Source organism: Castor canadensis, chromosome 6 (genome assembly GCF_047511655.1).
Source record: "Castor canadensis chromosome 6, mCasCan1.hap1v2, whole genome shotgun sequence".
Lineage (NCBI taxonomy): Eukaryota > Metazoa > Chordata > Mammalia > Rodentia > Castoridae > Castor > Castor canadensis.
The window spans coordinates 2070850-2084167 of record NC_133391.1 but is presented as its reverse complement, the minus strand read 5'-3'; the positions used below and the strand labels follow the sequence as shown (position 1 = coordinate 2084167).

The following is a 13318-nucleotide window of genomic DNA, read 5'->3' as shown; positions in this document are numbered from 1 at the left end:
CATTTTTACCCGAGTGCCCTCACTTGGCACGATGAGTACTTGACTTTTACCCCACGTGGAGAGCAGCTCACAATTCTTTCTGTAATCTCTCATTCTTGAAACCTTTAGATATGGAATGTTGTCTTTAACTTAGATTGCAAAATGCCCAATTATGTGGGTTTTTTTTTAAATCACTTGAAGTTCCAAATGAAGAAAACCTGCCTGGCTTTAGATAAATACCTTAACGAGCAATAGGCAAAGCCCCTTGAAATAACACGTAACAAATCTCAAAGCCAGTCTTGCACAGTAGACAGCGAGTCTCTAACTAGACAGGAAGCAGAGCTGTCACAATGGGATAAAAGGATAAAGAGAAATAGCAGTAATTGCTACTTTATCAAATGTACTATCAAACCTGGCTCAATAAAAAGAGGGGAAACACACAGCTGCATAAGCAAATCCCAACCCTTGTTAAGATCAGACACCATAATAAACAGAGAACAGGCCTGGAAGAGTGGAGGCACTTGGATCAGGGGTGAGCAGCACATGGACAGGAGAGGACAGGAGAGGACAGGAGAGTTCCATTGCCGTGCTCACGCGGGGCAAAGATCATGGCGCAGTCCCAAAGTGAGTGGGTAAGAGGGAAGGCTGAGACTCTTAGAACTTCACGACTTGATTTTGTATTTCACGTTGAACAGTCTTCTCTTTCTCTAAGCCTCTTTTCAATTGCCAACTGTGGAGGCTATCACACCCTGCATGGGAAAAACTCAGCCACCCCGCCTCAGCCCAGGGACACCCCTGCCCCTCCCACTCGTCAACTATTGGTGATTGGAGTCTTTTTCCCCTAGGCTGGGGCAGGTTTTAAAAGCACCCAGAAAGAGGGGCTTCTGACTCCCACCGGTCCTTTTGTTTATACATTTACTTATTTATTGCTGGGTTTGAACTCAGGTCTGTGCTTGCCAGGCAGGCACTCTACACTTGAGCTGCTCCCCAGCCCACCACGGCCTTTTGTGACTCCTTTCCTTAATCCATCACCACCCATACTACACGTGTCCTGCCTGGATGCTTTCACACGGGGATCTTCTGATCAGAGACTACATGAGCCTGGAGCAAAAGTGCTGTTTACCAAGGACTGAGGAGGAACTCCTAGACTAGCTCATTCTTTGCAAACCACTGCTAACCTTAGTTGGTTGACTGACTATGCGAGCGGTAAGGCAGGCGTAATTCATCGTACCAGAAGTGACTTACATTCTGTTGCTTGGAATAATCTTGTGTCCCTCTCTAAACCAAGTCACTTGAGGTCTGGGGCAGCTGGAGATGGGCAGCAGGTTGAGGACCGCAGCCTGTCCTTGGGAAACCGTTTTCCTCTGCTCTGTGTCCATGAAATGTCCCATATCTGCAGAGGACAAATGAGACTTAAGTTCTAGCAAACACTTTTCAGAAGGAGCAAGGATCAGAGATGGAATAACTATTTTATGGTACGTTTGGTGACACCACCATACTTAACAGTGGACCAAGCAGGGAGCTGGCTGGGAGTGAGGCGGGAGGCAAAGCCATGCGTCTTCAAAACAGCCAGGTGACACATTGATCTGCAGAGCCAGGCAGCCTCTGTCTTGCTGTGACAGGATGGCTGCAGTTGACCTGACCATGATACTGAAATGACCTGCGGGAGAGCCCCCAGTGCTGGTCCACAACCATCCATGATACTGAAATAAACTTATGGACAGCTCCCAGCGCCTCAGGAAGCAATGCCAACAGAACCAGACATCTAGGATAGCTCCCCAGCACCGGTCCTCACTCCCCCGGGTCCCTCCTCGTCACCTCAGGGTGACTGTCTTCCTAACTGATCTTTTGGGAGCAATACTGCCCAACCACTGGAGAGTTTAAGGGTTCTCTATCCACCCCAATGCTGTTAATTAATTGGGGGAAGCCAGTCTTTGTTCTATGGATTTAAAACATTTAAAAAAAAAATGAGGTCACAGGAAAAAAGAAAACAGCCATTAGAATATAGTTATCAATGGCTAATTTGTAAATTAGAAAACATTTTCAGAAAAATTTCAGTATTATAAAAAGATGTAGATAAATACATTTGCACGCAGGTGCAGCAACAAACACTATGCTTTTAATGTATTCGAGTTTGACAGTTTCTGTAGAAGAGCTCTATTATCTGTGGCTATTTGGTAAAAAATTACTTTCTGTGTGACTGTGTGGTGAACTTGAGGGAAAGATGAAACTTATCAATGAATCCAATCAGGAAAATATTTGTGGTTAATTTTAAAGTGAAGTGCGTCCTAAAGAAAAGGAGAGCGAGGTTAAGAAGAGCCTAAGAGCGAGAGGTGAAGGGTGGGAAGGAGGACATAAATAATGAAGCAAGAGGAAGCTCAAACTCAATTCTGTAAACCAGAATTTAATATAGCATAACAAATTCCTGGCTCTTAACTCACTCAAATATGGTTTAGGTATTGATCTGCACTCTATCTATTATGTTTGCAATTACACTACTGAATAAAAGTTCTGGATTATTCTGTGGACAGATTTAGCTGAGTGATTTCATCAGCCTTACAATTCGGGAAGATGGATGCCTTCGCAGTGAGTGAAAACATAACTGACCGCGGGTCTGCCAGTTGCTCACTGCGTCAGGATGCTTGCGGTGGGACAGTAGGATAAGCAGGTGCTGTTTTATTCACTATCACAGAGCTACAGGCCTTACCTGGGGTCAAAATGACAGACAGAGAATCTTATTGCCAACAGCATGCCCCAGCTCAAGAGCCCCGCTATTCCCTGAGGTCCAGGGCACATTACAGTGTAATTTAAGTTTTGGGAACTTTTTATGCTTTCTTTTAAGCAGGGAGCTGTGCTAGCAGTACATTCAGAATAGAACAAACCAGGCAGCCTGTTTTAGACAGATCCTAGTCTCCACAGACTCTGGATTTCAGAAGACGAAGAGCACAGGCTGTGTTGTCAGGCCTTGTCCTCCACAGGCTCCATTAAAACCCAAGCTCCCTGCATTCCCATGGCGCCTTTCATTGTGTCCAGGGTCCTTCCCCAGGAATGCAGCTGCCCGACAAGGAGCAAGTCACCACACTCACAGCTCCAGGACAGTGACTGTCCACACACATTTGAACAGCTGCAAAGAGATTTCTAGACAAATCTTCATCAGAAAGAGCTGATGAATTACAAAAATGTGCTCTTGGTGGGCTTAACTTTTTATCTGGAACATATTCTGGATCCCAATCTAAATAAAACAGCAGCCGATTCATCAAGTAAGTCATCTTACCCCTCTTTCATCTGCCCAGAGCCTCGGAGCTGTGACACCTGCCTCCGTAACTACTGCCAGGACAGTCTGTGAACTGTCCTCGAATCTCACCAATTTTAACATCCATCCCACGTGAGCCAAAGACAAACTATACACATCTGCAATGGTTACAAGTAATTCTGACTTGCTCCTTGCAGCTGCCCCGCTACTTTCTGTATCACCAAGGCCCACACACTGCATACATCCACAATTCCCACACTGTACACATCCACGGTCCACACACCGTACACATCCACAGTCCACACACTGCACACATCCCCGGTCCACACACTGCACACATCCACGGTCCACACTGCACACATCCACGGTCCACACACTGCACACATCCACGGTCCACACACTGCACACATCCACGGTCCACACTGCACACATCCACGGTCCACACACTGCACACATCCACGGTCCACACGGCACACATCCACGGTCCACACTGCACACATCCACGGTCCACACTGTACACATCCACAGTCCACACTGCACACATCCACGGTCCACACTGTACACATCCACGGTCCACACTACACACATTGTATACATACATGCAACCTGAACTTCGGACTTTCTCTGCAAGAGGGCTCCCATTCTGTTCCGCACCACACAGCGGTAATACCCAGCATCAATCTTCTGCAAAGATGGAATGACATACCTGCAAAGACCAAAAAGAAGTGTCAGTGGTCACGTGGAGAACCTGCTCGACAAACAGACCTAAGGTTCATGCAGTCCCTCCCTGACCAAGGCAGGGAGGACAACTGTGAGTTATTTATCAGATTAGTTCATTGAAATTTGCCTCCCTGGCTAGGCTGTGAACAGCATGAAAAGCCAGGACCCACATCTGTTTCATTTGTCACTGTGCCCTGGAGTCCAGTGCAGCACCATGTGCACAGGAGATACTGCTTTGGAGGGGTTGAATAAATGAGAAATGCTGAGTAGTAAGAGGTAATCACATTTAAACCAGATCTTTCAGTAAAAAATATTAATTTCCACTCTCTGTAGCAGCTCAAAATTTCCAGAAATGACTCAGGACCAGCTGCAGCCTTCACATGATGGATGAGCACCACCTTCGGGATGAGAGGTTGCTGTGTTCAGGGCAAGGACCAGCCTCCCTCTCCTGACACAAGGCACACACTTCCTTTCCTCCTTCCCCACCTGTGCCTGACAGTAAGTTATTTCTCAGATGACCAAAAGTCATTTCATTCATAGCTTCCATTCTGTGCTATAAATAACCACCCTTCTGGCCTATACCTTCTGAAAACCTTCAGTGTACTTTCATAAGAGAAAAGAAATTAAATGACATAAAACATAAACAGCCCTGCATTATGTTTACTGAGAGTTGTGACTTAGGATGCTTAAAAACCCCAAAGCAAGCCAGATACCAGTGGCTCACACCTGTAATCCCAGCTACTCAGGAGGCAGAGACCAGGAAGATTGTGATTCAAAGCCAGCCCAGGAAGTCACCGAGATGGTATGGCCATATCACAAACAAATCAAGAAGTCTTGAGCCAGCTGCTCTGCGTAGGGATAATACTCAAAATATATCAGGAAGCCTTACATCTCAGGAGCAAAAGAAAAGGCACAATTGAGAAATGGACAAAGGAGTTCAACAGACTTCTCCAGAGGAGATGTGCAAATGGCCAGCAGGTGAAACGGTTCTCATGACACCAGGAAAATACAAACCCAAACCACAGTGAGATGATCCCACACCTGTTAGGATATCTATTATCACAAAACAAATAAAAATAACACATGATGGTGAGGGTGCAGATGGAAAACTTCTGCACACTGTTAGTGGGAACATAAACTGGTGCAACCACTACAGAAAAACATAATGGAGCTCCTAAAAATATTAAAAATAGAACTATCATATAGCCCAGTGATCTCACTTCTGGGGATATTTCCAAAGGAATTGAAATCAGAATCTTGGAAAAAAAAAAAAAAAACCAATCCCACATTCACTGCAGCTTTACAACAGCCAAACTATAGGAACAACTTAAGTGTCTGTCCACAGATGAATAGATAAAATGTATATAAATATAAGGGAATATCACACAGTCTTGAAAGGGAAAACCATTCCATTTCCAAGAAGATAGATGAGGCTGGAAGATACAGGGCTAAGTGAAAGAAGACAGACACAGAAGGACAAATACTACATAACACTTATAAGATGAACCTAACATCATTAAATCATAGAGGAAGAGAGTGGGGTGGTGGCTGTCAGATGCCGGTGGAGGTAAGTGAGAGGGCCCCAGAGGAAACAAAGTTTCAGTTATAGGAGATGAAATGGCCTCAGGGACCCATTGTACAGCACAGAATTAGCAGCAGGATGTTGAATGAAAATCCAAGAGGTTGGATCTTACTGGGTTCTTTTTCTTTTTGTGGCACTGTGGATGAAACCCCAAAGCCTTACCACTTAAACGACACCCCCAATCCTTTTGTTTGTATATTGTTTTTGAGATAGGGCCTCCCTAACTTTGCCCAGCCTGGCCTTGAACTTGTGATCCTCCTACCTCTACCTCCTGAGTAGCTGGGATTATAGGCGTGAAACACCACACCAGGCCTGTGTGTTCTTATTACACAAAAATGGGAGCCATGAAAAAATAAGGCAGGGAGAAACACTCAGAGGCACTGAAGAGGTTTGTACCATGGGTCATGATGATGGTTTCCTGGGTGTGCGCTCATCTCCAGACTCATGAGACTGACAAAGCTTTTTATACGTCTACCATATGGCTTGGGAGCAGCTCTCTGCAGTACTCTGCTTGCTTAACCATGCACGAGGCCCTGGCTTTCACTCCCAGACCACAAAAAAGGAAAAAGACACGAACGATAAATATCTGTATCTCTAAAACTGAAAAAAGAGTAAGGCTTGAAGCTCGGGTGCTTTTCACACATGGAGGAGGTCTGTCATGAGAAAGACAAGGACAGCTCCAGCCACATGGACGATGGTACCCTGCTTTCCTTCTGACTTACAAAAATGACTTTAATATATTTAATCACAAACAGCAGGAGGAGGGGTGGGTCCCGGCCTAGCCCCACCCTGGGATGCAGGTGAGGCCTCCCTGGCAACCCTCTTTCTAGGGCCTTCCTAGGCCCACCCTGTTTTCTGAGGGAGCAAATGCACAGCAGTGCTAGTCTTTAAAAAAAAAAAAAAAAAAAAAAAGATGTCCCCTACAAGTTTAAAAATATGTTCTCTTCCAAAGCTTAATTAGGGAAACTTTAAAAAATCAGGTAAAAGACAAATTGCCCAACTCCCAAACACACTCGGAATCATTTATACTCAACTAATTGTTCATCTTTTTATTCAAGAATGTCCGATTAGTCACCCTGATAAAGGAGCCGAGGGGAATAATTTTTAAGTGAATAAAACTTGGACAACACAGCTAACTCGACAATAAGCAAACATTAATTACAGTGCTCTGATCACCTTCTTGTGATCCTAAAGGGTCTGAGAATCTTTTATGATAAGATTCTGCTGAGTTTTAACCTTAAAAATGTTTTATTCCATCACAAGGAACAGTTCGTCTCCAAAAAAGTTAATTAATGAGGACAATCAGGACAAAACTGAACCCAACACAAAGAGTCGGTGCCTGAATTCAAATCACAAATCAGAGCTGCAGGATGCGTGGCTTTGATTATTAAACGCTGTGATTAACACGGGAACGGTTTGAGTCTGGGTTAACACAAAATCAACAAAACTTTTGGAAAAGAAAAAGTACAGGTCACTGAATTACAGACCTGAAAATCTCCAAGGTCGATTTATCACTGCAGCAGAGCAGCGGGTTCATGGGATTGTTCCTCGTTTTACAGTGTCCCAAATAGAGCTGAAATCCTTATGAACTTGTATGATAATCATACGTGGCGGGGCAGAAAACAGCACTGCTCTGCAGCAACAGGCGGAAGCACATGGGAACTCGGTGTTAGGCACAGGCTGCTCGGTGCTCTCTCTTTAGCCTAATGTCTCACCAGGGAAAGAATGGGCAAAAACACTGCAAAGCCCTCCACCTTTCACCTGAATTCCTACCCCAGTAACGTTCACCTAATGGGAGTGCTCACTGCAAGCCTATTGTTTAGAAACACATGTTTTTAAACAGAGAACGTTCCCTGGCTTCTCACAAGAAAACCTGAGAATTCCGGAGCACCCTAGGCTGCTCAGGTGCAGGAAGCTGACACATGGGAGGTTTGCGCTCGCTGTCATCGAAGTGGAATTCCACCAGGCTAGCACAACGCTTTCCAGGGCTAGTTCATGGTCAGAAACAGCTTAGTCAGGAGAATCAATCCCGAAATCCCAGTCACCCCAGAGATTAAACTGCATGTGTGCTGAGGATACCTCAGTTGTCAACTGTCTCTGTGGAGGGGTCACTGGAGCCACCCAGGAATTTCTCTAGAAAGCAAGCTGCCATAGATCCATTTCAGAGCAAGAACAATTGCTGGACCAGCCCTGCAGTTGGCTTCTGATAGTTTTTAATCTGCCTAGGCTCAGAACCACCTCCTTAGGAGTCTCGGTAGAGTCTCAGATTAGAGGCTGAAGAGGCCATATCTGGACATGTCCAGCTCTTCTCCAGAGCAGTTGGAGATGTGGCCTGGTGACTAGATGCACCAACTGGAGACTTGTGATGAACAGGAAGGGATCTAAACGACTTTTACAACAGCTGTGGTGGAGGGGACCTGGCAGTAGTGGGGACGCCAGGGTGCAGAGGACACCAGGGTGGCGGGACATGGTGGTGGTAGAGATACAGTGGTAGAGGAACACAGAAGTGGCAGGGAGAGAATGGTGTCAGAACACGATGGTGGTAGGGATACAGTGCTGCTGGGGACACAGTGGAGTGTGGACAAGGGGAGTGGTACCCATTGGGGCAGTGGCTCAATCAGTGGTGTCCAGTGTCAGCCCCTCATAGGACTGGCTGTTGGGGTGACAGTGGCTTGGGGGGACTGTCTCACTGTCCTAGCAACTCTCCAGGAGGCCTTGTGATCGTAAGCCAACTCACCACCCCAGAAACAACTTGTGACAGAGAGCGTTTGTTTGGGGGTTCGATGGCCCTTCAGATTTTACACTGCTGAATGTCTCACTGAGTTATTTCTTTTCTTAAAAAATGGTTTCCTGGTAAACCACCTAGAACCGCTAAGTGACAAAAAAGTCCCCCCAAAACTGGAACAAATTAGTCTGTGATAGGGAATTTTCCCGAACATGAATCACTACAATTTTAGAAAATGTCTGGCAGAACACTGCTTAGCCTTAGAGTCTTTCCTGTGAGGAGCTCTTTCCAACAGCTGTTAGGTGCGAGGCCAAGAATGCTCACCAAAGAACAAAGACACATCTTCGGATTATAAATCAGAAGAAAGAATTTTCATATCTATTAAAATCAGAGCTAAGGTTTTTCTTCAATCCCAATATCCACTTTATAACACTTAGGACAACTCACAAGAATGACTTTAAACTCTAGTATGAAAACATCTGTTTGCATGGAAATAACCCACTGGGTTTTATAATAAACTTTTGTGTCATGGTCCAAGGCACAGTCCTATCACTAAAGTGAAAAAACCCAGTTAAGGAGTAATTATTATGAGCCATTTGTATTCTTCCTAGAACCATCCCAGGTTTAGCAAGATAACCATTGCTTTAAACTTAGTTTCACAAATTTCTTACATGAAATTCTAAACTAACAATCCAAAGGAGAATGAGCTCATATAACTGGATTTTTCCTTATACAAGATAATGAAGAGCAAAGTTGAAGGTGTGTGCGGCTCGCTAGGGCTCAGGCACCGGGTGGGCTGAGGGCTGGGTTCTTTTTTTTTTTTCCTTTTTTTATTTTATTTTATTATTCATATGTGCATACAAGGCTTGGGTCATTTCTCCCCCCTGACCCCACCCCCTCCCTCTCCCCTCCACCCCCTCAATACCCGCAGAAACTATTTTGCCCTTATTTCTAATTTTGTTGTAGAGAGAGTATAAGCCATAATAGGAAGGAACAAGGGTTTTTGCTGGTTGAGATAAGGATAGCTATACAGGGAGTTGACTCACATTAATTTCCTGTGCGTGTGTGTTACCTTCTAGGTTAATTCTTTTTGAGCTAACCTTTTCTCTAGTTCCTGGTCCCCTTCTCCTATTGGCCTCAGTTGCTTTTAAGGTATCTGCTTTAGTTTCTCTGCGTTAAGGGCAACAAATGCTAGCTAATTTTTTTAGGTGTCTTACCTATCCTCACCCCTCCCTTGTGTGCTCTCGCTTTTATCATGTGCTCAAAGTCCAATCCCATTGTTGTGTTTGGAGGGCTGGGTTCTTTCAAAAGAACTAAAGGAAACAAAACAAGGCTGGGTTTCCAATGGGAACCCAGCATGTGCAGAAGCTATACAATTGCGTGTATTGCTTTCAAACTTTGTATTCAGTTAACAGGGGCTATGAACAGGGTCCTTTGGGATGGGCTGTGCTCTGCACATTGTGTGGCAGTTCTTTTGGGATTATAAATCTGGAATGTAAGCCTCCAGGGCTCAATTAGGTGCCTGGTTTCCTCACCCTTCTGACTGTACCACGAATAACATTTCAACTTAACGTGTACAAAAGCCAATCCCAAGTTCAGCAGGAAGGTGAAGCAGGTCCTGTCTGGAGGTTGGCAGCAGTGGGGTGGGGAGGATATAAGGAAAGGGTGTGGGAGGGTGAATATGGTGGAATATTATATACTCATGAATGAAAATGGAAAAATGAGACCTATTGAGACTATTCCAGGAATGGGGGAAGGAAGGAGGATAAAGGAGAATGATGGAGGGGATGAATTCAACTATGATACATTGTAAGCACTTCGGTAAATGTCACAATATATCCCCAGCACAATAATAATATGATTTTTTTAAAAAGTTAATGTAAAGTACTCCTCAGACTCTGTGTGAGGTGCTGGTTTACTATGATTTCCTCTAACACAAACAATGCTTTGAGACCATTCGTCATGTATTTCTACCTTTCTGTATCAACTCAGCAGCAGAAGAGGTAAGATCTTCATTTGGTGAAGTGTGGACATGTGATTGACGTCAGTCTGTCAGGTCTAGCCTGATTTGAACTAACCCCACTCAATCAGGAAGAACCCAGTGTCTGAAAACCTTGGGGGAGAAGGATGCTGATTTTTTTTTAATGAAAAAAAATGTTATTCTATCTCTGATTACTTAACTATAATGCCAGATTCTCTATGGACATAAAACCAAGGACGATGATTACACTATGAAGGCAAATGTTAATTCTTACACAGTTAAAAAATATCCAAGACACAATGGTGTGTAAATATATACAAGATATAATGGGTCTAAGCATTGCGACATGAGTATACATGAATTGGAATGTAAATTTGAAAACGTGGACTTGCCAGCAATGAATCATGTCACACTGTTTGTCCCTCTGGCTGGCATTCTTCACTTAGATTCCACAATGATCCCGAGACAAAAGGCCCAAGAGGGATTAATTAATTAATTAATTAGCTAAATTCAGTTCCTCTCTGAGAAGACCTTAGGTGGCCTGATGCTAATTTGTCCTCACAGGTCTCCAAAAACAATCACAGCTGCTAAGCTACACAGACTTGAAAAGGCAGTCACAGTGAAGCCAGAAGTACAAGTAACACACAATTTTATGGGAAACATATAAACACAAGGCCAGGCCTCATTAATATTAAACCTTGTCATCAAATAAGACAGCACACATTTACACTAGCTATGCCGTGGAAGCCAACACTGGTTACTTCAACTTGGAGTGAGATAAGTCCACCCTCCCCAGCCATCCAAGGTTATTGTTCCCCTCCATTTGGACTCAATGACAAGCGAACCTGACTCCTTAGAGACGACCCATTTGATTTGTTCATGCACTGGTGCGATACACAGAAAGGACAAAATTAGAGTGAAGGTTTTACCCTGGGTTTTCCAACCATCCCCATGTTGGTCGCTAGGTGAAGCCATGTGAGGCTACCTGGGATTCTAATTATTTCACCAAAACCGGGGAAGCCCAGACCAAGAAAGCCAAAATGTAACCTGCTGTTACAAGCCGGAGACTCCACAGAGATGCAACCGGTAGAGCTTAAACCAGCAGAGCAGAAGGAGTGTGAATCAGGGTGGAGCACTGAGGCCAACACCTGGAGGGAGCGAGTACAGGATTAGCCTTCAAGGTGACATGCACAACAGAGCCACACTCAGTGTGGTTAGTGAGGAAACTAACTTGTTCCACCTAAGAAGAGTTTCCAATTAAACAGACCTAAATACAATTAAAATCAAAGGAGAATGACATGTGGAAGGATGGTCCTCATGAATTTTAATGGGGAGAGGTGCCTCAGGATCTCGGGCCAAAGGAACAATCTGGGGAAACTGATATGTTAATAATTAAAGTCTCAATATTTAAGAACAGAGTAAATTTGCCCATTGACTGAGGTCTTATTTCCCTCAGCAATGTTTGAAGTCTGTCAGGTTTTTTCACACTATTTAAATTTGTATATAAAATTAGATACACATACAAACACATATATAGCAGTATCTGTGGCGAACTGGTCCAAGGAAGCCTGTAAATATTAAAGTCTCTTACATAAAATGGTACCATATTTGCAAATACACACATCTTTAAATCATCACTGGATAACTTACAGTGCCTAATACAATATAAATATCACATAAATAGTTGTTATGCTGTGTTTGTTAGAGAATGATGAGTAAAACCTCTGCATGTGTTTAGTCCAGACATGATGTAAAAATATATTTCAATCTAGGAACTGGTGAATTTGGAGGGCTGGCTATTGTGTGTGTGTGATTTTCAGATGGTTCTTGCTAGTGCACAGGAATGACTGATTGCTATATCTTGATCCTGTGTTTGTTAACACTGGCAACCTCATTACTGGCAGCTTTTTAAACTCCTATCACATTTTCTGCACAGAAAATGATCATGTCACTTGAAAATAAAGACAGTTTTATGTCTTTCTTTACAATGTGCATGACTTGATTCTTTTTCTTGCCTTATTGCACTGGCTACTAACTCCAGTAATTGTGATTTGGTGCTTTGTGGTTTCCATCAAATCTGGGAACGTCTTGAAATATTTCTCTAAATATTTTCCTCCCTTGCTCCTGTTGGAGATTCCAGTTACACATCCTTTAGGTCACCTGAGATTTTCTTATAACTCACTAATGCTCCTTTCATTTTGTCTCTTCTTTTTTTAATCTTTCTCTTTGGACTATATGTTTGCTATCTTTATTAATACTTTGTTCTGCAATGTTTATTCTCCCAAATCATTTACAAAAAATCTAGTGTTTTGTTTTGTTTTTTTTTTAAATCTCAAATCCTATCCATGATCAGTTCTAGAAGTTTGGCTTCTTCCTTTTTTCTATCTTTCATATATCTACTTAACTTTTGTTATATGGCACACAGTAATATTTTTTTTCTCGGGCAACTCTAACATTTGGGTCAGTTCTAGTTTGGTTTTCCTCCTCTATTGATCTTCCTCTTCATGAAGGTCATGTTTTCTTGCCTCTTTGCAGGTTGGATAATCTGACTGGGTTCTACACATTGTAAATTTCACCAGGTTGAACGCCAGATATTTTTACACTCCTGTAACTATTCTTTTGCTCTGTCCTGTGATACTGTGAAGACACTTGAAAATAATTTGGATGCTGCCTTTTCAGATTTGCCAGGCAGGACCAGGGCAGAATTTCCCTTAAGACTAGTATTTCCACCATCAGCACATGACAATACCTATTCAACAGCCTCACAGTTTATGCGACTCGGCAGTTTGGCTGGAGAGGATGGGCACTGCGCTCATTCCTGTGTGAGCAGGGGGAGTCCTGCCAACCTTCTGGTGCACGTTCCTGTGTGAGCAGGAACTAATCTTCTGGGGTAATTCTGTCTCTGGACTTCAGTAGCATTCCCAGACAAATGTGGTGATGGATACTGTGCTGAATACTCACAGAAGCCCCTTTGGACCTCTCCCAAGTCCCCTGTCCACACAGATTTCTCTTTCTTGTAGGCTTGCCTAGGAAATCTGGATGACTTGATCTCTCCAGATTCTCAGTTCTTCCACTCCG

General features: G+C 43.6%; 1 protein-coding gene across 1 annotated transcript in view; it reads right to left on the bottom strand.

Annotated features, from left to right (window-relative positions):
* The window catches only part of Sdk1 (sidekick cell adhesion molecule 1), a 744195-nt gene that overhangs the window by 446579 nt on the left and 284298 nt on the right, over positions 1–13318 (bottom strand). Inside the window, exons 3-4 of the mRNA XM_074075462.1 lie at positions 3832–3938; positions 1225–1372 (exon numbers count right to left, since the gene is read on the bottom strand). Of these exons, the coding sequence (XP_073931563.1) occupies positions 1225–1372; positions 3832–3874 (191 nt within the window). The 5' untranslated portion in view covers positions 3875–3938. The remainder of the gene's footprint in view (positions 1–1224; positions 1373–3831; positions 3939–13318) is intronic.